General features: G+C 43.4%; 1 protein-coding gene across 1 annotated transcript in view; it reads left to right on the forward strand.

The window, feature by feature from the left end:
* The first annotated feature begins 18,363 nt into the window (after positions 1–18,363).
* Positions 18,364–25,497, forward strand: part of zfhx3b (zinc finger homeobox 3b) — an 89,820-nt gene continuing 82,686 nt past the window's right edge. Inside the window, exons 1-3 of the mRNA XM_062415447.1 lie at positions 18,364–20,835; positions 21,000–21,579; positions 24,608–25,104. Of these exons, the coding sequence (XP_062271431.1) occupies positions 18,364–20,835; positions 21,000–21,579; positions 24,608–25,104 (3,549 nt within the window). The remainder of the gene's footprint in view (positions 20,836–20,999; positions 21,580–24,607; positions 25,105–25,497) is intronic.

A 25,497-nucleotide genomic window follows, 5' to 3' on the forward strand; every position in this document is an offset into this window, starting at 1 on the left:
GGGTAAAGCGTCAAAGGTCTCCCTACGTTTTTTGAACATTTCTGAAGCCAGGCTTTAATTTCTTTATTTCCTGAACAAGGCATAGTTTACATTGTTGAAATTACTCCAGGCATCATGTGAATACAAGATGATGATGAATAATAGATTTGTTGCTCAGTATGTGTTGCATGTCTATATATTATATATATGTATTTATTTTGGACACAGCCATCAAACTCACATACTCGCCCTTTCTCTGAACTCAGCTTTTGTTTACATTTTAATCACAATCAACAGCTGTAACCTCCTTCACAATACCCAGCAAGTAAGGACATATATACTTGCCAAACCAGATCCCTGCACTCATGTGTGTCTGTGTTTACACATTTGCTCCCTCCCGCGTGAACCACCACACACCCCTTAGATACCTAAAATAGATAACCTTAGAAGCCAGTGTTTTATAATACTAGGTTGCATAGGATTCGTTGACTAGCTGCCTGTCATTTGTAAGCCAGGGCTATTGTCTTGAAGTTCTGAGACAGTAGTAAGTATGTGTCATTGCAGTGGCTTTGAATGGACTTATGTGTCATCTTAACCTCTGCACATGTGTGAGTCCTTCTGTATAGAGAGCAATCAGAGAAGTAGAGAATTCTGCAGGATCTCACACAGTCTGAACTCTGAGTTCTATCTCTTTCTCTCTTGCCTGACACACACTCTCTCTCACACACACACACACACACACACACACACACACACACACACACACACACAGGCACGCATACAAGCGTTTCCTCTCTCATTCAGTTTTCGCCATGTTGTCAGTCAGTGGTGAGTGACTGGTGACTAACAGCCCTCTCCTATGTAAAAGGTCAGCAGGCTCCTTGGAAAGAAAGAGTCAGCTGTCTTTTTTGAAGGCAACTGTTCCCAGAGCATTCAGTTTGTCTTTCAGTCAGTCAGTCAGTTAGCCATTTCTAATCAGAATATGTCATTAGTGGTGGAGAAGAATGGTGAGACAGTAGGGTCTATATACTGTTTGTGACAGAGACTAAAAGCTTGCAATCACCAAGGCGAGGTCTACTGTTCCCCAACAGTGCTCATGGCATCACAGCCAAGTCTTCTTACAAGGACTTAAGCTGTCAAATTATTTTTATATTATGTTTATGTTTATTCCATGTCGCTCTGTTTAATTGGCTGATATAGACAAAGGGTGTATGAAAAAGCCTCTTTTATCTGATTATGAAGCAAAGGGGAGCTACGCGCAGTGAAGCTAAGTGCTGTTTTTGTCATGTGAAAATTCCTCACCAAATTAATAAATTCAAACACAATTCAAAGGTAAAACAACCCCCCTCCTCTTCTAAAAAAGTGACAGTTTGTCCCCATTTTGAAATGAATCTTACTTAATTAAGAAGCAATGAGAGTCCACAGATAGCATTCCTTAATTAGCTTAAGCTGGCTGCTGTAACCAGATCCACTGCATTAATGACAACACAGCCCCTGTGAAAAGCATCATTGTTCTCAAGATAATTGTCCTTTTAGTTAACGCGGCCCGGGAAGGGCTCTCCTTGTTAGAGGAGCTGGCTGGGACCAAGGACAGCCGGAGGCAGGGAGGGGACCGGGACTGATACTGGCCCAGAGCCCGCTGTGACAAGCCCACTTGTGCCCTCTGCTGAAATCCCCTTGGTATGCAGTGGAATTAGCTGTCCCTAGGGTGTGGCACCAGGGGGTTGGTCATTAATTGTATACCCTGAATCTTAACGAATGAGGAGCAATCAATAAAATAAAGCAGATGTATGCAAATAGCATGCTGATTATGCTGCCTAATGACATGTCATGTTGTTGGCAGGAGAGAGCTATGGGGAAAAGGTAAGGATGGAGATGCAAAATGTGTCGAATTACCAGTCTCGTCTCATGTTGAAAACATGCATGTACAGAAACATGTTTATAGTACATTTTTTTATAGCAGTAGATTTGAGCAGTGTATTTGGCTTATGAACCTGCACTGTTTCATTAGGTCGTTAGATTCTATTTCAGATCTTATCATTGCAGTTTTATGTTTCTCTACAATGCAGGGTGCAGTGACTGTCAGCCAGGAAATAGTGTGAGACCTCAGGGTTGGGTTGACTAGAAATTGAGCAAGGTAGGGTAAACTTTGGTTGATTCTTAGGTGTAGAGGTGTTAGTGGTGCTGCTAGGGCTGATAAGGGCTATAAGGGAAAGACGGAGAGGTTAGTTCACCTGCTTGGAACTGTGCCCCTGCACTAAGATCTCCATTGTATCCAGCCAGCTGGAGCTGTTGGAAACTCTATACCTGCCTTTAAGCAGAGAGGGAGGGCAGCCAAGAATTAACTGCTGCCTCATCCTGGCAGCCGCCAAGGATGCTGTCTGCCTCCATTCATGGTGAGCATGAGAGGGCAAAGAGGGAAGAACAGAAAGGGGAGGAGAAAGAAACAGTGCTGGCAATGTCTGTCACAAAAACCTGAAAGAAATTAAGAAAACAGGGATTAGCAGAATCAAGAATAGTGTATCTTTTCTGGGCTGTATACAGTGTATGTGGAGATTTTGTCTGGAATAAACATGTTTCTGACAGTACAATAGAAAATGCACTTCCTCAAAGAGAGTACAGCTCATATTGGTGAGTAGTGTCAATTCTATGGCCTATGTCTCTTTGTTTAGACTGTACATGAATAATAGTGTGTCCTCTTTGGAAAGTCTTTACAGTATGCAGTTGCCATATGCCTGCAAAGTTTTCTATTAGGAAATTTAGATAACAGTCTATGCATGTGGAGGTATCATCTTCAGAAGAGAAAGTCCAGATTTGTTGCAAAATGGGTATTTCTGACAGCATGGCTGACTGTAATAGTCTGCATTATACTAATGAAAACCCAGCTCTTCCCATGCTGCCTGATAACCTGTACATAATGTCTGTCATGGGTTATTGCCATAGTGCCTGTCTACCCGAGGGTTTGATTACGCTCCCCCATGGTCTACCACTTTCCCTTCAGGACAGTGAAATCTAAGACCTAGGCACTTCAGGAGGCCAGGACAGTCCAAGGAGAGGCCAGGGAACAGGTGGTGACCCTATACAGCTTGGGAGTATATTATTGACCAGGGTCCAGCGCCAGATTGATTACTTTATTGTATTGCCATGAACCTCAGTGGCCAGAGACCTCTGGTTGACCCTGGCTGGACAGAGAATCACAGTGACCCTCACCTTAGGAAAAGAGTTATGTGGCTTTGACCTGCTCCCTAATGGGGAGGTCTTGACCTGCTCAGCCACTGGCCTGAGTAGAGAGCAAAGTGGGCCTATACCTCTCCCTCTCTGGTGTCAGCCTTGGTAATTTAGAGGCTGGGGGTAGGCCAAGGTCTTGTGGGGGCTACCTTGTTTTTGGACTGCCTGTATCCTGACTTTAGACCTTCCTCTGACCCACCAGTGTTCATTGTGTCAGCAGGATGGGCAGACCAAGGGAAAATGCTAATTAATCTTCACCAAATTACGCCAAAATGGTGGAAAATCAATGTATCACTATCGTATGTCCTCACTTCCAGCTAATGGTCCAAATAGATGACTTCTGGTGAAGGAGAGTGATAGTGTTTATGCAACACGGTAATGATAAAAAAGGGTTTTATTTATTACCAATACATTTAAAAAGGGTGTATGGAAACTACATTGAATTTTTGATTTGACATTCACATAGTAAATAAAGCCTCTCAGTGCCTTGTGTGCTGTAGCACTTCTTTGCTGAACGCCATGTAGACTAACCTTGTGGCCTGTATAAAGAGGGCAAGACAACAGGCAACACCGGGGACACAGCCTTTAACAGAGTAAATGCTGTTTCCCCTACCATCACTTCCTTCTTCCATTTAGCTGACGGACAGAATATCTGTCAGGCAGGTTTTTCCTGTGCACTGCAGCTTCTCGTCACAAAAAACAACCATGCTCTCATCAGGTTGGCTGAACAGTTTATATCTGAGCTGCCGATGATAAGCAATCTTGCCAATTTACAATGCAGATTTATTTTTCATCACCTTCTTTAGCACTTGTTTCTTCCCGATAAATAGGAGGCATGGCTGTTGAGTGGAGAGGAGCTGATTTGCTTTCTGTTTGAAGTGGATACTGTAGTCCTGTTCAAAGCAGGATGTAAAGGCCACTTTTCTTTAGAGCAAGTATCTCCTCACAACTGAGCTCGGTCACTATGAAAACCTCTTGTTGCATTTCTTTTAGCAAAGGAAACATTCAGTTAAGTGAACAGTCAACACTACCCAGTCACCCATAGTCATCATTGCCCAGGAGTTAGCCTAAGACCACATTTGGTGCTCTCGTATCGTTCTCACCTATTCAAATTAATGCAGCTTAAAGTTCAGCCTTGTAATAAACTAAGTGATTGTTATGCAGTGTTAATTCCTAAATACATGTTAGAGAGACCTACTTGCAGGTGGATATGTGTGACTCATGAGAAAAGTAGGGGGCTGGCTACATGAGACAAGAGGTAGGTTGTGTGTTTTATAGATGCTCCTTGCATACCTGTCCAAAGAGGGGAATGTATGACCACACCCATGCAACTGCAGGCGTTGCAGCTAATTACTGATAATCATATGGTGATGGGCAGAACAAACAGATGTTCCCCTCTGTACTGCCACCTCAACACGCACACACCATCGTTCTTCTTTTGTTGTACAAAACATTTCTTAACCAAGCAATTAAGCAAGCATGCTGTCAACATTACGCAACTTTCATTAAGTCCATGTACACCGTTTCTGTTGCTTCTGCAAAAAGCGCATCATGCTCCATCACCCACCCTCCTCTCACCCTGCCCCAATTAACACTCAGCCCCCATTAAATTGATTGGCAGTGGTGTAGTATTGGCTAGGTGGACCATGAACACATTGATCACATTGACCCACCATGTGAGCCATGAGAAAATGTTGAGCAGCAGATTTCTTACTCCCAACGAAGGAATACAAAAAATCCAGTGGACATAAAGCTGTTGTATACTGTGTGTATCTATATTGTTTGAGTGTGTGTACTTATATATATTTGCCTATTTGTATTGGGCGTGGCTGTGCTTGCTTGTGACAGGTTTTAGTACTTGAGCTTTCATGTGGTGTTTAGAACCTAATAGGCACACGCTGCATCTAAGCTTTATTCATCTGGGGCCTTCGCTATAGAAGTGTGGTCGGAGTGATAGGGGTTAACCCTACCCCCCCCCCCCCCCCCCCCCCCCCACACACACACACACACACACACACACACACACACACACACACACACACACACACACACACACACACATCTAATCCTGTTTATCACCTTGCATGCACACACACACACACACACACACACACACATCTAATCCTGTTTATCACCTTGCATGAACACACACACACACACACACACACACACACACACACACACACACACACACACACACACACACTCCCGTATAGCCAGTCAAAGGGCAAACCACTGCCCCACCTCCTGAAGGTGCACCTGGCATCTTCAAGTCCACTCCAATTACATCTCCCCAATTACAGGTTATGAACCAATTAGTCACCCTCTCATTTTACACTGCCCCTATCACTCCCCCTGATCACAGCTCAAATATGGGGGCATCTGTTAGAGATGAGGTAGAGGGTCTTATTATTGATAACATGAAGGAGGTTGCTGGGTATTTGCTGGTCAGGGTAGCCTGGGAGCTTATATAGTGTTGTTCTTTTTTTTCTTTTTTTTTTGAAGAGATAATGTTTGACATGTAAATCCCTCATTCAGAACAGCTGTCTGGCAGCAGTTGTCTTAGCAAACTCCAACATGCACATACATTGTAAGAAACACACACTGGGGATAATTTAAGCTGTCAACTTGTAATTTGTAGTGGCACTCAACTTGAACTTTCAGGGTGAGCCAGTTGGCCCTGCTCTAAATCTCACCTCCTTGCTAACATGTTTTTCTGTGTGTATGTGCAAGGAGGTGAGTAGAAACGTGGATGAGCAAGTTTGCTCATGCACACATGAATGAGTGGGCATTTTTTTATTGTTGGCTTGTGTGTTTTATGCTTTGTTTCTGTCTGTGGTATGTAGTGGATTGTGTGTGTGTGTGTTTGTGTTTGTGTTTGTGTGTGTGTGTGTGTGTGTGTGTGTGTGTGTGTGTGTGTGTGTGTGTGTGTGTGTGTGTGTGTGTGTGTGCGTGTGTGCGTGTGTGCGTGTGTGTGTGCGTGTGTGTGTGTGTGTGTGTGTGTGTGTGTGTGTGTTTGCAGTGTATATGTCTTTCCTCCCAGCTTTATGGCTTCATTCCCACTTCTATTTGGCATGTGTGAAGACTTTTAGCAATGCCCAGTACACTGGCAAAGCAGCCTGAGTGGAAACTCATTGCTCCATAGCAGGAATTCATTCATAATATGGCACTGTGTCTGGCTGCCATGTAGTCGCAGATTCATATGACATTACACATTGATGCGTGTGTGTTCACACACACAGTGTGGTGCCGAGCTATCAGCTTGGTGCTGTGTGTAGTATATTCCCTCATCATATGGGGGATTGAATGAAGCTGTCTAATGACCCAGGGTTAAGATTCAAAGGAGATCTTGTTTATCTTGTTTGCTGGCATGCTCTTTCTTTGTCAAAACAATGACATCATTAATTAAATGTGTATTAAATGTGCAGTTCTCAAGGACTATTAGGCAGCACTGAATCTACTGCCACAGAGTGAAGTTTATTTCCCTGCAAAATGTCTGATGGGTTTTGTTTTAAGTCATTGCATTAATATTATGTGGATATTATGCAAATGTGTTTTATCAATATTTGTATGGGGTCACATATTATCTACTTTGAAAAATATATTATTCCTGTGGTCATGTCTGTCATCTACTTTTAAAGATCTGAATAATGATATAATACTCTGTCTTCACTTAATGCAACCATCCAGATGATTTCAGTGTCAGGGTCCTGTCCTTTTTCCCACATTTGGAATCAGATTTTATGGTATGTTACGCATCTCTGCCAAAGATAACCTTACATCCATGACCTGATAGTTCTGTATTCGATACAGCACATATAGCAGCTGTATGCCCTTGACACATGCTCACTATGACAGACTAAATTAATGAATGTTAGGTCTCATAAAAGCAAAGCTGTGGTCTTCATGCTTCCTTTTTCCCTGCAAGAGACATCTGTCATTGGCTTGAGCCCCTGATCCTGAAGCTAATTACGCAGCAATGTAAATTACAGCAGGGTTGAGTTGAACCTGGACTGCTTGCACTGTCGCCTCATCTCCATTCCCTTTGTTCACTTTTCTGTACTTTATTCCCTTGTAATCAACCCTTACTCCACCTCAGCCCCCCAGCTGTCTCCTAGCTAAGCAGAACATGGCATCATATATTCCCATTTGTGAAAGCCCACAATCAAACAGCAGATGATAATTCTTTATCCTCTCTCTTTAGCTTCATTTGTCCCTTTTTCACTCTTTTTCACAACACTTCCCTTCAACTGCGCTCTCTTCCTGCCTTTGTGACTTGTATATCTGTCTGAGGACTCATCCCATACATGTAAAGCATGAATATATTTAATATTCAAGTACAGAACTTTTGGGCTTGACTGGTGGGTTGGCAGAAAACTGGACCACTTGCTAGTTTAATATGTTTACATATGCATACATCCAAGTCTAAGCAAAGATATGTGCCTGTCCTCTGAGGAATGTGTTGGTTCTCTTGCAGTGTTTGACCTTCAGACCCCAAACTCACGTGACTGAAATTCCACTCACATATACACACATATACATGTAGTGTGCTCACACAACACACATGCACTCAGCTACTTTTATCTCCTCACTCGGAAATAGAACCTACACCACTTAAAAACTATAATAATACCTACAAGCTCCCACAGCTCACAGATAAGAAAGCCCAAACATAAATAGCAGCAAACAACACCCATTTAAATTTTTTATTTTTATTTTTTGAGGCTGTTGATCCCAGTAATTGGGAGTCTTACCATGAATCCATGTAGCATGGGTGCTCTATTGCTCCCCTACCTAGCCTCAGCTGTGATACGCTGTGCTCAGCAGGCTGCCCAGCTGGGGCCCAGATGTGGCAGCCATGTCATGCGGAGCTGGGAGGCAGAAGATAAGAGGCCAATGTTGGGCCTCCTCCTTGGTCTTGGGTCTGTTGCGCAGCAGTTCAACTATATGTTGCGGTTGGTGCGATCTGAACTTTGACAGCCCATGTCATGCTTAATGCCTCACTTCCCAAATACAGCTTGGTAGGGCTGATTTATATCTACCAGGTGCTATAGTGTGCAAGCAGCTCTGGGATGAGAGGAGGCATGTGGCCATTTCATTAAGGCAGATGAACAAGGGCTGCAGTGTGTGTGTGTGTGGAGATGAGGGGCAGGAGGCTGGTCTTTCTCAAATATAGCTCCACACCACTGTAGCTGTCACAACACTCAGAACAGGCTTGGAGAGGAGAGGAAGAAGAGGAACTTATTAACACACTCTGCATTTCTTAAAATATCACACCAGTTTTTGCTCTCATTTGTCTGTTCCCTGTTTTTTCCCCCGAATTCAGAGAAATAGGATTTTTGAATGTGTTTTCAGCCCATGGGCATCTCCCTCCCCAAATCCAATTGCCCAAACACTTGTAGAGACCATTGTGCCACATTTTGGTGCATGAATTGAGCTGCCAAAAGCTTTAATGGTCATATATTTGTTGACTTTCTGTCAGCTTTCGAACAGGTTCTGCTGTGCAGCAGAGATGCTTTGACCCTGCCCTTGCTCTCCTTTTGTGGGGTTTGTCACAGATGGCTATGCCTGCCACAGAGCCTCATCTCTCTCTGTGCCACACAAACACCTTCCAGCAATATAACTCAGGGGTATACGTTATCTATAGAAACTGTTTTATTACTTGCAATTACATTTTATAATGGAGTTATTCTCTTTCAGTTGTAGTTTGATGGCAGCAGCTTTCCTTCAAAATTAGGACGGGGTCTCTCTGGAGGTCTGTGGCTCAGAACAGAACTTATGATTACTACTGCAGGCAGTAGTAACAGTTGTCTTTTAGTCACATTTAACCTCTTTATTTCCTGCCAAACAGCAGTGTTTTTCTTTACAAAGGGTCTCTGAACACTGTGGTTGGCTTTGTCAGTACTCAGTGTAGCTACAGAAATGCTGTTTGATGTTCCTTACACACTTCAGAGTCAAGTGTTGAGGTGTCTTTTAGCGTTGCCCTCCAGGCCACCTTGTTATACACTTAACAAGTTGTTTTCTTTTTGTTTTTCTTCCCCTTTTCCTCTGTTGACAGTTCCTCATCACTGCTCCACTCAGAAAGAATGCACATCACCTTCCAAGCTTTGCCTTTGCCTGAATCTGTCCTTGTAAACCATGGGGCAAGCACAGCTCTCCTTTTAAGATGACAATTGCATCAAGATCTGATTTATGAGTGTTCTGTTTATAAACCACATGTGTAAAGATTAGGCATCCCATTGGCATTTAAAGACTGAAGACACATTTCTTTTTCATCTCAATGAAATACTCTAATGAAAATGAGGTTTGTTCGCCACTCGCTCAATACATGATGTGGCTAAATGTGAGCCCTAACTAGTGATGTATGCCTCTGTGGCTCTAGAATAGCTATGTATTATAAGTCAGTGACATCCATTAAAATGGAGGACTTGTTAACCCTCCCCTTTGTCATTCTCAAATATGAAGCAGTCTTTGTTTTTAGAGTTTGAGACAATTGTCTCTCTTTGCTTTGTTTTTCTTGTGTTTTGACATCCAATGTCCCAAAATGTATTCTTTCACTTCCTCTTTTAAAAGACAGATCACATTATTCTTTTAACTTTATTAACTCCCATAATTCAGCGGGGTAAGGGGGCAAAACACTTTCCCCCTGCAGTTCTTTCCCAGGATAAAGGCTTCAGCTAAGCAGAGAGGAATTTGGGCCAGTCCTCATAAAAAACGTATTTGTGTACCAGAAAGATTTTCGCTTTTCCTTTCTAAATCTTTGTCATTAATGACTTTAGCAAATGTGAAGGGGGGAGTGAATGGTTCGGCTATGCAAGGTCTTCAAAGGAACCCTCTAATTATTTACCCAGGATATCCTACTCTAGAATTAGAGGCCAGGTCACCATTGGCTTTCATGCCTTTTTTTCTGAAAAGAAATAATTTCCACAGAATGGTTTCACTGGGACACCCTCTAATCCCTTCTCTCTCTCTCTCTCTCTCTCTCTCTCTCTCTCTCTCTCTCTCTCTCTCTCTCTCTCTCTCTCTCTCTCTCTCTCTCCTTTCTCTGCCCCCCCCCCCCCCCCCCCCCCAAGATCTTGAGATCTTGAGGACATGCATATTTGCATGGGACTGCACCACTCTTCAGTATGAGGTATATAAAGGAGATAGTAAGTTACTATTTTCCACACATAACACTGCATGACTTCCCACATCTCTGTTCTCACCCTAGACAGTTTTCACCCACATTACTCAGGTTTCCTGGTCATTTGGCCTTCACATGCCTTCTAAAAGGGATCTTATCACCCTACTCAGGTTTATACACTTAACTGAAGACTGGGCCTAACTCTCAGGCTTATGGCACTGCTTCAACATTTCACTGCTGAGCCTCTGTGTGACTTAACTTATCCCACCATACTTCTGCAAATAGTATTTTTGTGGTGGTTTTTTTTTTTGGAAAACACCACATTAATCCACGTATTGATGTCCTCTAAAACTTCATTTAGTCTTTTGCTAAGGAGGAGGAGGATTGTGTCCCTTTAAGAATGCTCTGCATTGGATTTTTGTCTAATTCCAGGTGCCAGTGGAGCCAGTGTTTTACCAGGTGCAGGGCTGGGTCATTACTAAGGTATTTGTTTTCCAGATTACACAGAAAGGCCCAGGATTATAGACATGTTATCCATGTCCCCTGTCTGTCTGTCTGTCTGTCTGTCTGTCTGTCTGTCTGTCTGTCTGTCTGTCTGTCTGTCTGTCTGTCTGTCTGTCTGTCTGTCTGTCTGTCTGTCTGTCTGTCTGTCTGTCTGTCTGTCGGGGTATGTTCCCTGCATGGAGCCTGGGTCCTGCTACACTGTATTCTGTCATGCCTGCTGGAGATCCCTGAGACCACACCCCAGAGCTACTAGGTTGTTCGGGGGGTGAGAGGTAGACCCCCTTCTCCCATCTCTCTGTCAACAGGGGCTTGGTATGCTGATCAGTGTCAGCTATCCTTAATGGAAGTAGAAGTAGTGGTAATGACATCTCCCTGTTCACCCCAATCCCTCCAATCCCTTGGGTTTTGGATTGCAGAGTAAGGGAGCAGGGAGGGGGGCCGCATCAAATTTAGCCGCAGCCCATGGACAGCTGATGGTCTCTCCAAAACATTTACATAAAGCCCCACAATTGTGATAATAAACCATTTTTTCATTGGGCTCCCAATCAATAATGCGGCTTCTTAAGGTTTAATATTTCAATGGTATTGATCATTTTAACAACTGTGTTTGTGGTTGGCTTGCCTTAACTGCAGCGCTGCTGGAGGACTTGTATGTGTGTGTGTATGGTACCATGGAGTCTTGCCTTTTAGGCAATAGTTCTCTATAATAACATGAATTAGTTTCCCACCTCAAAAAATTAGAGTAATTCTATATTTCTCATTTTACACAGCATTGCAGACCTTTGTACATACTGTTCTGTCCTTTACGTTCATAACACCAGCCTTTCCAAATAAGCTGCGGTCATTGGCTCACTTAACCCCCTATACTGCCCTCATCCTGTTACTATAGAACACATGAAATGGTGCAAACAGAAGCTATGAAAGCACTGTAGTTAGCAAATTTCACTTCCATCCTCTCTTGAGAAAACGTCTCCATCCCACAGATATAAATAGGGGCAGATTTTATAATTAGTAGAAATGAAGGTCCTGGGGCTCAAAGACTTTGATCAGCACATTTCCCCCTTATCCCTGACCTTTCATTGGACATGTGTCTTTAGCTCTCTCACTTTCTCTCCAACTCCCATCGCAATTCCACTTTTCGTATCATTGTATCTTTCTCTCTCTCTCTCTCTCTCTTTCTCCCTCTCTCTCTCTCGCTCTCCCTCGCTCTCTCTTCCCTGTTAACCTGCAAATATTAGAGAATGATATATATCTCCATCTGTCTGGGTTTTTTTTTTTAAACATTTTACATTTAGAAATCTTCCAGAGGATCATGACTGGTATGTTGTTTTCTGATAGATTAGTGCTAGTGTCAGACAGACCAGTGTACAGTACAAAGTATCAAGGGTCCTCTGTGTTTCTGCATTCCTCACTATGGGAAAGTCAGCACTGCATGATAAAGGATACAAGGTTCCATGTCAGACTGTTGCAAATCACTCAATATCCATGTCTGTTGGTCTAAAATGGCGATGTGTATCTAACTAATCTGATAAGTATTTTAAAGACACAGCTAGAAGTTATAGAAATATCTCTCTATCTCACTTTCTCTGTCTGTTTTGCTGTTTTACAGACTACCTACTGTGTACAAGTGTATACTGTGTATGTGCTCTGTGCACTGGGTTGCCTGGGGGCGAATGTTAGTCTGTGCCCGAAAGCCCATCTCTGATTATACATCAATACCTTAATTCCAAGGATAATTTATGCTCTTATAAATTACAAAGCTTTCTAAACAAACCACATGGGACATAACAGGAAAATAATACAGTGAGTCTTTCAGTATGGTCTGTAAATGAAGAAAGATGGCTTGTGGCTGCTATAATACTTTTGTAGTAATTAAAATACTCACATTTTAAGAATTTTGGTTGTTATTTTATTTTTAGTATCACTTTTATCACAAGTCTTTTTGACTTTTGGGACTAATGTGATTTTTGGAGGTTCTTTTTTTAAAACATTTTTTAACCATACGCAGTCTCTAAATGTGCGTATATTTAAATAATGTATTTTGTAGCTGCTCTCACTTTATCTCTTTCCCTGCACTGAGGTTTGAGCCTTCTCACACTTGTACTCCCAGTCTACCACACAAGCCCCCCCATGCTGGTTGCTAATTGGCGGGAGACTGGGAGCTTCCTGCTGTGTGTACGCTGCTTCCCTTTGCTTTGCCACCCCACCAGGTCTTTCACCAACACTCTGCAGAACCCAGTAATTAACCCACAGCTAATTAACTACTTCTAATTACACCAGCACGCTGTTTCTATCACACCCTCCAAAACTGAGGAAGCACTCTAGTGCCATGTGTAAATCCCTTCTGGAGGGTTCTAGAAGTTAGCGGAGATCTGATCAGATCATTTAATCAGTCTTCCCGGTGTATGAGTAACATGTAGGTCTGCACTGTGATTTCACTGCTGCTTTGTCTTAAATCACTTTTCTTCCGTTCTGCAACATGGAATGGATTAGCAGAATTTGATGGTGTTGCGTAAAGGGTAAAATCATTTTCAAGGTTCTGTTTCAAGTCTATTAACAAAGGAGGCAATTGATACTGCAAACAAATCAATTTTGCCTTCTCTGGCCAGTATCGCTAGTGCAAAATGTTTACTAAATTGAGTGCTGTGAAACTACAACAATCAGCACATTGCCTCCTGGGTATTTGAGTTCTCTCATATAGTAATCAGCCAAGATTATTTTAGCTGTAGTGATGCAGTATATTTGTTTTAACAGTAGATTTTTTTATGCATAAAGTACACATAAAAAACAACAGTAATGAAATCTGGAAGCTGTAGTCCAGTCTGTATAGTACCCCACGCTTTGTCTGTAACATGACAGAAGCTGCATGCCTCAGTTCTGCTATCCCTGAGAAATACTCACAGACATGCAAGTGACTGGCCCCCTCTACTCACACACACTCATGTAAACACACTGCACTGTTCTTCCCCGCCTCAGACTCAACACAGCCATGGCTATTTCTGTTCCACAGACTGATAGCTCCTACTGAAGATCATTGATTTTACGGGAAGCCCTGTTTACAGGCTGAGTGCCATCGACCTGAGGTGACTTTTTGCCTCCTGCTGTTGGAGCAATACTGGAGCACCCTTATGTCTGCATTAGCAAAATGGTAGACAGAATATTTACAGCACATAATAAACAACAATGCTGTACGACTACACATGGTTAATTGTCAGATTTACAGTGTTGTAGATCAAATAGAACACCAACTCCATGTACCTAATACAACTGTAATGGTCCATTGTCCAGCAGTGGTTAACAATTTGTTTGGCTCACAACTCCCAGACAAAGTGACCCTGAAACAATCTATGACACTGAAAGACAATATGCATCTTTCCCTTTCAGACTACATGAATTATTGACAGTTATTATTTCACAAAAAACATTAATCACACAGAATAACAACATAGCATAAGCACAGAGTAAAGCATAATATTCAGATTTGTACCTTCATTATATTATGTAGTGCTTAAAACTTTTTTTCTGTATAGTAAATCATCTTGTAACACCAGTCTGTCAGTTTAGGACCACACTTGCACAATGGTATGTAACAAGGTTATTCTTTTATTTGAACCTATTCTGACCTATACCTATTCTTTAGGTGTAGACCAGTAGGTTACAGTTAGTTTTGACAGTGAGCGGATTACACAGAAAGGTAGAAAAAAATTGCCAACTTACTAAACCATGTCAGGCATTTAAATAGACTTATGTTACACAGTGCAATGCATGCATGTCTTTATTGGTGATTAATTGGTACTAACCTAGGAGATAAACCTGGGCCTCACTCTGCCTGAGGACTACAATGGTTCCCCCATCAATGAGCATGTCCCTAGTGCAACATCAAAGCCCTTCCCCTGCTTTATCAATAAGAACCCTTCCTTCCCACATCTTCCTGTAACTTGCTTAGCTTTCACGTCATTGATTTTCCAATTTTCAATAAGCGCCCCTTACCCTGCGGTGGCTGGCCAGTCTCTGTGATAGTTCAAAAACCAGACACGGCCAGGCAACATCACTGAGGAACAACTATAAATCAGATCTTGTGTATTGTTTGGGGTCCTAGGCACACTAAGAAACTGTTTTTTTTCCATTTTAAAGAGGTGTTCCCTCACTGCTAAAGTGAATGCGGGTAGGAGTAAGGGTCAACTGCATCATGTCCATAGCCCAGCTGTATTCACAGAATCAGATCTAATTCCCTTAGGATCTCCCGGAGAGCAGGCTCCTCTGGAGGCAAGGCCAGGCCTTCAGGCAGGTGATCGGGCATGCTTATAATCAGATAGTTCCTTAGCCTTTAAGTCCTCCCTCAGTTGGCCGGTAAATCTCCCCTAATGAAAGGACCCATAACTTAAAACTTATCTCATTTACCATCCCTACCAAATGACATCCAGACCCACTCTCTGACAGTGTTCATTAGGACTGAGGCCTTTCTACAAGGCTCAACTTCATCTGCTCTGTTAGGGTGGTGGGAGGAGGTGGAATATGACTTTTTTATTTTTTTGTCAGAGGAGGGCAAAAAAGAGAAGGGAGAGCCTGGCATAAAGTCTTCGAAGGCAGGTGGCAGCAAGAGTGTGAGTTATACTGTCAGGATCTTTCCATCAGAATGCACTCCCTCAGATCAGCTCAGGAATCCTGCCTTTTCTTCCCTCTGATTATCTCTTATTGTCAACTAAGGCTTGTTGTGGCTGCATACAGTCTGCTTTTTGTCAACTCAGTGGGCCCACATTCAAAATTACGATACAAGTCAAGGGTAGAGGCCATGGCAAGATCTCTTGTTTAGTGTGGTTAACGGAAATACTAGCATACAAAAGAAAATGAGAATTCTTACACACATTATAGTATATAACCTGACATAATACCACTCAGCAGTAGTGCTTAATAACACAGTCAGCACACAGAGACACCGGCCTCCTCCACTTCCCCTCTTCTTCGACCGCGTCTCTTTGTCTGACTCCCGGACTTGTTTAGTGCCTCCCAGAGATTAAAGCTTTTCCTGCCTTAAACAGGTGTCACTGAGCCAGGCAGACCTCAGAAAGACAAACAGCGTTATATCAGTTGGCCCATCTGCGACTTGCCGACTCCAGACAATCCCATTGCTCATCAGTTACCACTGCAGGTTATTGAATTACACCATCTTGATTTTAAAGGGCAATCCTGTTTTCTGTAAGCAGTGGACACACCAAGCTGGCGCAGAGCTCCAGCACTGATCAAGAGTCATCGTGTTATCCTGTCTACTGCTAATTGCTTCAGGTATCTTACAGCAGTAATAGGAATGGATGGGTACATACCCGCAGTACAGTACACTGTAGCTACTCTGTTCAGACTCATCAAGGCAAAGATGAGAGTAGAGAACTTTAGAGGTCATTGTGAACTAGCAGTCTTAACTACTAGTTGTGCATATATGTTCAGTGTTTCCAGGCCTGGTTGGGACAGGCATTGGAATTTTGGGGAAGGGCTGTTAAAATAGATTACAGGAACAAGGTGCAAACTCTCTTTTTCATTTCATTTTTTAAATTTTCTGACAGGACAGAGACAGTCCTTTTAGAGACATTTTCTTAATTTTTAAATTGTAATTTTGTGTAGTTTATCCACATGCTTTCAGTTTGGAGAGCCACTGTCTGTTTGACATGCAGCATTTTTTTTTTTTGCACTACTCTCACTCCCCTCAGTCCATTTGTGTGAGATGGCTGTTGAGCTCATAGCCTCTTATTAATGGAGCAGATAATAAATACAGACCAGTAGGACTAGTATCCCCTTACTCAATATGGCAGCCATCTGTAAATCATGTCTGGCTGCATAAAGCAATCTTGTTAATAAGCCAGTCAGTCTAATATCTTTCATTTTATATGCAAAACAAGACAGGGGTCGTTAGGGTTAGTTCTGTAGAGTGTAAACAAAATAATCAGGTGAACCATTCAACAGAAAATATCTGTCTCCTGGTATTTATGACAATACTGACTACATTATCTTTGCAATATGCTAAATCTATAAGATTTCCTTTACATTTCCTTAATCAAAGACGTTGCTTTCATTGTAGTAATTCTTACTGTATTATAATTTTTCCCAATATACTACTATTTTTTATACTGAAGTCTAAATATACACATATTTAAGATGGGAGTCCATCATTTTTGTATAAAGGGTGCATATAAGATGGAGAGGTCTCAGGTATATGTTGTGTGTGAGGGGAGCTTCATCAGACATTCATGAAGAGTGAGGCAGACATTATCAATCTCTCCTCTCCCCCAGTGGTTAATATGTTAGGGTGTGGGGGTAGACTCCATTGTGATCAGAGCTGAAATTTGCATCCCTAAGTAAATAAGTAAATAAATCAAGTGCAAGCAGTGAATGTGCTAATCAACCGGGACATTGCAGTGAGCTTGGTGCTGGGAAACTTTGCTCATGTAATATTCAGCACTGGCAGGTTAAAGGGCAGCCCAGAGTTATTGGTTTCAGCCCGATTGCCCCCTTTAATCAATGTTGGCTGCATCCCTTTAATAAAATTATTAGCTCAGCAGTATCTTGCGTTATCATTTTATCTCTTCTGCACTCTAAATTGCAGGCCTGTGTTGGGCCTCTCAGATGCTCGGGGCATAGCCAGCTCCCGAAAGCTCGGCTCCCATTTATTATTTCAGAGGCGGAGGATGGCTGGACTGTTTGAAACCAGGCTGAGCATAGAGGTTATTGGATGCAAGATCTAAACACAGCTGTGGTGAAGTCCCAGCTTATGTATTTTGGGCTCATAGAAAATACTGACTTTATTCAAACAGATCTATTTCAATAATGCACATGTAGTATATGCTACTTGCATGTATGCAGCTTGAAGACTGAGTGATAATGGTAATACTGTTAAGAATTGTGTTTTTAGATGCATTTTTTGCTTTTTCTTCAAGTTATGTAAATGTTCGATGTGCTGATGGGTGGCTTCTCAGTGTCTAATTATCTCACAATGAATCTATTTGATCCATTAAGTTAGCCTGTTTCTCCTTTTTTCTGACTGCAAGTTAATTAAAAACGGATGTAGGATTTGCAGAATATAAGATTAGGGGTGTTGTTTGGAAGGTGAAGATAAAAGATGGTACCTTCCTGATATGGCAGGAAGATGAATCATCGACGGCTTATTAGTGCTTGTCTCAGGTATTGTGTTTAAGTACCTAATCTAGTGTAATGAGCACGGTGTCATTTTTCCAATTATATCTTGGAACTTTTGCTCTCACCCAATGTGCTATACATTTTATTTTCTGCTTTTAAGGTTCCTATACATAGTGTTTGTTTCATATTTTCTGTGTCTGATCTTTTCTTAATAGGTATAGTCATGCTTAGGATAATTTAGACATTAATATTTCCAACTTTCATATGGTAAATTAATTGTATGTGTTCATGTATGTGTGTGTATGTTTACATTGAACATTCCAATTACAACAATAACCTCTTATCTCAACCCACTTGTCTCTCTGCAGGCCTGGATGCGATGAACGCCTCATGTAGGCATCAGCATGGACAGCTGTGAGTCTCCCGTGGTTTCTGGGACAGACGATGGGCTCAGCTCCTCCCAGCAGCAGCAGCAACAACCACAGCCCTGGAACGAACACTCTAGCTCGCAGGTTCCTTGCACCAACCAGGTCCCTTCCCTGGACCCCCTGTCTCTGTCTGCTCCCTACCCTTCTCAACCCCAAAACCTTAGTGCACCTCATGACGGGGTGAGAGAACTACAGTCCCAGCAGCAGCAGCTAAAACAGACATCACCCCAGGCCCACCGTGATATCTCTGCCACAGGCCAGCTGCATTCTAGAAGAGAGGGTCTTGAGGAAGAAGAGCAAGAGGGAGTGAGCTGTGGAGAGGAAGACGAATCTGAAGACTTAGATGAAATGGAGATTGACAGCTGTTTCCCAAGTCTTCAACCCTTTCCTGGGGTGCCAATGGCTCCAGGGGGAGGGGGAATGCCCACTCTTTTGCATCATCAGCCCACACGACAGCAGGGAGTGCCAGAGAGTGGGAGTGAGGAAGGAGAAGAGGAAGAGGAAGAGGAAAGCAGTGATGTGGAGAACCTGGCTGGAGAGATAGTCTACCAGCCAGATGGCTCAGCCTACATCGTAGAGAGCCTCAGTCAGTTGATCCAAAGTGGTGGGGGCATGGTACCCGGCATGCTTCCCACAAACTCTCTCACCAGTGGGGGAAAACCGGGAGAATCTGCTGGGACTTCATCCTCAGTCTACCCTCAGATCATCAACACGTTCCACATAGCCTCGTCCTTCGGGAAGTGGTTTGGCAATTCAGACCAAGGTTTCCCCAATACCTCAACCATGGCAGGCCTAAGCCCTGTCCTGCACACTTTCCGTGTCTTCGATGTGCGGCACAAAAGCAACAAGGATTACCTGAACAGCGATGGGTCTGCCAAGAAGTCCTGTGTATCCAAAGATGTTCCCAACAACGTGGATTTCTCCAAATTTGATGGGCTGGCCCTTTATGGCAAGGGTAAGCCCATTCTCATGTGTTTTCTCTGCAAGCTGTCCTTTGGCTATGCGCGTTCCTTTGCCACTCATGCCGTCCATGACCACCGCATGACACTGTGTGAGGACGAGCGGAGGCTGCTAGGGGACAAGCATGCATCTGCCATCATCCAGGGCATTGGGAAGGACAAAGAGCCCCTCATCAGTTTCCTGGAACCAAACAATAAGAGCACTCCTCTGCCATCTACCCTACTCCCCATTAACTCTGGCCAGAGCTTCTATGGCACATTTAGTGGTGTCCATCTGGAGCCTGGAAGCAGCAGTGGGGGCAGCGAGACTCTCCTGAACAAAGACTCTGACTCTGGCCCCCAGCAACAGCAGCAGCAACAAACCCCACTTAGCTCTGTCCTCTCTCTTGGAGGGTTCAGCATTCCCAAAGCATCCGCTCTTACCTCATCACCCGGCTCTGCCAAAGACTCCATTGCCCTGCCCAAACAGGGAGGGAGAACAGAGGAGCCTGGTGGGAAAGAGTTGACATGCAAGGGAGAGGATGGGGGAACTGTGGGACATGAAAGCAAGCACCTATCAAGTCAGATGGGGGGCTCAGAAGAAGAAGAGGAACTGTTGGAGGAAGATGAGTTGGAGGCAGAAAGCACGGCAGTGGCCTGTGGTGGTAACAGTAGCAGTGATGGGGGTGAAGCGGGGGAACCAGCTGTCTCAAACCAAAGCATTTCCAAATCTCCTTTATTAATACCTAGTAGCGCTCTCCAGCCTTCTGCCTGCACCTCTGCGGTCAGTTCCACACTTAACAGCAAAGCCCCCGCTTCCACTTCCTGCTCTGTCAAGGAAGAGGGTTCAGCTGCAGATGGTGGGGGGAGGACCTCAGAGCTCCCTCTGATTTTTAACTGCCAGGGGCCCACTGTTCCCATGGCAATGGCAGCAGCCGCTGTCAGAAGGAGCGAGGATGACGCTGCTGGCACTTCCTCCTCACCTCTGTCCTCCAATGCTGCTGCTGATGAAAGTGCCAATCGAGATAGTGCCACAGCTCCAGAACCAAATGATTGCCCGGCAGAAGGAGAGGAGGAAAATGGAGCCTTTCTGCACCATCACCACATGCACCACCATCATCATCACCTGCACCTTTCATCTCATGGCCACACTCACCCCCTCTCCGGGGCCTCCTGTGACATAACAGGGATGGGCGAGTGTTCACAGAACCATGGGCCTAGTGGCAGCGGAGGAAGTGGGGTAGAATGCCCCAAATGTGACACCATTCTGGGTTCCTCACGCTCCTTGGGTGGTCACATGACCATGATGCATTCACGCAACTCGTGCAAGACATTAAAATGTCCCAAATGCAACTGGCATTACAAGTACCAGCAGACGTTGGAGGCCCACATGAAAGAGAAGCACCCAGACTCTGGAGGCTCCTGTGCATACTGCAGCAGTGGTCAGAGCCACCCTCGTCTAGCTCGTGGAGAAAGTTATACCTGTGGATACAAGCCCTTCCGGTGTGAGGTATGTAGCAAAGATATGTGGTGATTTTTTTACAATAACTTTTTTTTGTGATGTTGATTGATTGAGCCATTTAGATTAATGTAAGATGTAACTGGTATTTTAAAGTAATGTATTTAACACTTGATTTTCACGCAGCTCAACACATACTGTCTGATATTTTCCAGGTGTGTAACTATTCCACCACCACAAAGGGCAACCTAAGCATCCACATGCAGTCAGACAAGCACCTGAACAACATGCAGACACTACAAAATGGAGGCTCCATTGGTTCTGCGCAGGAGCAGGTGTTTGGACATGCCCCCGGAGGAGTGGTGGCTGTCCCCTCAGTGACCCAGGCTAGCAGTCATCACCCTCCCCATCACCACCCTACACAGTCCTCCACCCATGTGGCTGGACCATGTGGGGCCCCCTCGCCAACCAAGCCGAAAAGCAAACCTACTTGGCGGTGTGAGGTATGTGACTACGAGACCAATGTGGCACGGAACCTGCGTATCCACATGACCAGCGAGAAGCACATGCACAACATGATGCTACTCCAGCAGAATGTGACTCAGATGCAGCATGGCCGGCTGGGCTTGGGCGCCATGCCCTCACCCTCTGAGGCTGAGCTCTATCAATATTACCTGACCCAGAACATGAGCCTTCCACCTGGCCTCAAGATGGACCCAGCTGGAGCTGAAGCCCAGTTCCTCATGGGGAGCTTTCACCTGGATCCCAACATGGCTGCCTTGGCCCCTGCACTTGGTGAGCTGGGACTCTCCTTTTACCTCTCTTGCTTTCAGAAATTCCCCTTGTTGACCACAAAATCACCTAGTACAGTTCAGAGCAATTTCTTCAATGTGAATCAGTTTCACTTCAACTTGATCTTGAATGTTAATTAATCAAATTACAAGGCAACAGAACACTAAAATAATGTCATTGAGTTTTTATTGACTCAGCAGGAGTACCTAGATCTTATCTCTATACACTGCTATGTATACTAGGTATATCACAATTTTAAGTTAGGCAGCTGGATTTCTTCCTTTGCTTGAAGGTATGCCTGGCCTAGTGAACTTGACATAATTTTCCCATTTTACAAGCAGAGTGCCAGTGAAACATAAAAAGGGAGAGGGAAAGAAATCGGATCCATCTGAGACCCGTGTAAAGGGGGGCATACCCAAGACCCTCAAAATATTTCCTTACAGATGATGTACACGATAGTAATATACATGACAGTAGGTCTATGCTCATTGCTTTAATCACACGTCCACAGTAAAACCTTCTAGTGCACAAGACCAGTTTGGGACCAAGTAGCAGGCAGAAGCCTTCTCTCTCACACAATCCTTAACAGGACACCTTAGTGACATTATATCTAAGCAATTTTGACTGAAGTTCACTTTGTGACATCCAGTTTTTTTGCTCACAAAGGGTGAGTTACAGGGCCAACACTCAGTGTTCTCTTCTCGCTGCCTTCCCCCTCAGGCAGCCAGCTTCATCCTTTTTATGTCATTATTCCCAAACTGCTGCTGAACTTCACCACTGGAGTTCTCTGTTTTTTTCTAACTTTGTAATTGCAGCTATAAATTTTATCTTGGTCAAAGAAGGGAGGTTAGAGGGCCCGGCATGGGTAATTCAGCAGCATAGCAGAGTGTTTGGCTTGCCAGTTACAACCCCACAGTTTGTACAGACTTGTCTCCAACTGTCGCCAGTTCAAAGACACAAACAAGAATTGATTGCTGTGACTAATTCCTTTTTCCCTCTGCTGCCATCTGGTTCATTTTCCTGTGAGGTGAGTTTCTAATAAGCATGTTACAAGGGAGGCAATGATGACACAGTCTAGGCCCATAAACTACAGTAGTGTCATCCTTGGTCACACTTAAGGAACTCTTTGAGCCATCTTACACAAACACTCTGATATTAACTCTACAGTTTGAAACATAAGGTTCAGTAAATCTTTGAGAGAATCTGCCATCACAAGAAGATGTCAGACCAGACGGTTAAAGTGAGAGGTGCTCTTTCATACTCTCACTATGGATTTTGAATTCCGTATGTCTTGCTAAAGAAATAGATGACATCTGTTGACCTCACATGATCTCAGCCTCCTGGTAATCCTTGTTCCCATGACTCAGCTACAGTAGTGAGAGGAAGATGTGAGATGGAGTGCAAAAGAGATAAAGAGAAGGAAGGGGATGTGACATTAAGCCATTTGTGAAATAGTTTCTGAAATGTGTTGTCTGTCATTTACTGTGAATCAGCAGACAAATTATAGAACTATTCACTAAAGAGTTAATTTTGGAAAACACATAAACAAAAATGATTATATGTAAATATATTTGTGTAAATGTGGGCATGGATTGACATATTTACTTTTACAATATTTAATATAAAATAACTTGTGTTTCAATATAAAATAACATATTTGGAAATTGATGTAAAGCTACAAATCAGTCTTGGTCTAATGAATCAGAATTTAGTGAAGAACAGGATCCAGACTTGTCATAAATCATTGAGACCATAGTAACAGATCATGAGAACCAGATAGAAATAAGATATGTCAGGTGCAGGAAAAGACACGACTAGGATACCAGTTGTGTGTGTGTGTGTGTGTGTGTGTGTGTGTGTGTGTGTGTGTGTGTGTGTGTGTGCGTGTGTGTGTGTGTGTGTGTGTGTGTGTGTGTGTGTGTGTGTGTGTGTGTGTGTAAGAGAAAGTGTGTAAGGATCCATGACTGGGGAGCTGGGTCTGTGAGTGATTTCAGAGGGCTTCTCAAAGGTCTCCCTCTCCTGGCTATAAAAACTCAGGTAATGGAGAAAAGTCCGAGAGCAGGCTGCATACTGCAGCAATAAATAAAAAAGAGCTGCTGGAATTAATTTAGTGTAAAGCCAGGCGGGGTCAAACCTGCATGCTCAGTCTGGGCAGTGAAAGAATAAAGATCAGCAAGCAAAGGCAAAAACTCCGGCTGCTCCTACCTCATTTTTTTAGCATTCATTTTTAAAGTCAGCTTCCCAGACCATATACACATCAGTTCTGTGGTTGGTGTCATAGGATATGGGCATGCTACCCCCTGTTTACACTCAGTACCAAGCAGAATTAATCTGTTAGGTGTCCATATTGATTTAGAGGCAATCTGGAGAGAAAGCAGCAGAAGAATATAAGCAGAGAAGTGGATTTTGTTATTATTTAGTGAATAAGGGCGATTTACAGTAATGTGTGCTTGGGAACTCCTTAGATATTCAGTAATGACAAAATAACTTTTACTGTGAAGCTCTTGGCCTCTGGAGTTGATTTACAGACAGGTCATTAAAATGCACCAGCCCAAACATGGTGACATTTGCTCTCTGGATGAGTGAGGTTTTGGTCCCTATGGGAAAGTCCAGGATGCTTTTTCTTATTTTCCTAGCTACAACAAGGATAGGAATAGATCCATAAATACATAAATGCACATTATTCTCCATGCAATATCAGACTGACAGACAGGAGAGCATGTTTTTTGAAGTTGAGGATTCTTATTTTCCCTGAAATGTTAAGCATGAGAGTGGTTCAAACTAATACTTTCTTTGGGAAACACTGTACTTCCACCTGGAACAAACTCAGACTAATAAAATAATATTTGTCCACATCCTGAAGTTAATAACTGAGAGATAAAGTGATCTGTAAAAACTTTACAATTATTTAGACCGGAAGCTTGAATATGTCGAGCATTATGATAAGTGTACGTATGCAAGCATCTAAATTACTTTCTTTGCCCTTTTCCTCTTTCTTTCTGGCTCTCTTTGTGTCCCCTGCACATTCTAGTAGGTGGAGAGATCCCTATGGACGTGCGGCTGGGTGGTGGGCAGTTAGTGTCCGAAGAACTGATGACCCTGGGAGAAAGTCTATCACAAACAAGCGACCCCTCCCTCAAGCTCTTTCAATGCGCTGTGTGCAACCGCTTCACCACTGACAACCTGGATGTGCTTGGTATGCACATGGGAGCTGAACGCAACCTACCAGAGGAGGAGTGGCGTGCTGTGGTGGGCGACTCTCACCAGTGCAAGTTGTGCCACTACACCACTCAGCTCAAGGCCAACTTCCAGCTGCACTGCAAGACAGACAAGCATGTTCAAAAGTACCAGCTGGTGGCCCACATCAAAGAAGGAGGCAAAGGCAACGAATGGCGTCTGAAATGTGTGGCCATAGGCAATCCAGTGCACCTGAAGTGCAATGCCTGCGATTACTACACTAACAGCCTGGAGAAATTGAGGATGCACACAGTCAATTCCCGGCATGAGGCTAGCCTCAAACTCTACAAGGTTAGTGGTTTTCAAGCTCCTTCATCACAAGTACTACTCAACATGTCTTTACAGTGTACCACAATTTTCACATCATCACAAATATATACCATGGGGATAAGAGCATGCAAAAGAGATGGGATGTCTGACTTTTACAGGCAGCAAAATAGCCAACCTGTGGTATGTTAATGCTGTCTGTATTATCACATCATTTGAGGTGCTATAATATGACTGGAATAAGTAGTGTTTGTGTCATATTTGGGAATATTCATCATTCAATTGAACTACGGTGAATTTTACATAAATGGCCAAATGTGTCTTTAATCCTCTCCCTGCTAACTTGATACTCCTCCACAAGACAATAAATGTTCTAGTGCGTGCCCACTGCACTAACCTCGCTGCTCTACCAAGGCA

Source organism: Scomber scombrus, chromosome 1 (genome assembly GCF_963691925.1).
Source record: "Scomber scombrus chromosome 1, fScoSco1.1, whole genome shotgun sequence".
NCBI classification, from domain to species: domain Eukaryota; kingdom Metazoa; phylum Chordata; class Actinopteri; order Scombriformes; family Scombridae; genus Scomber; species Scomber scombrus.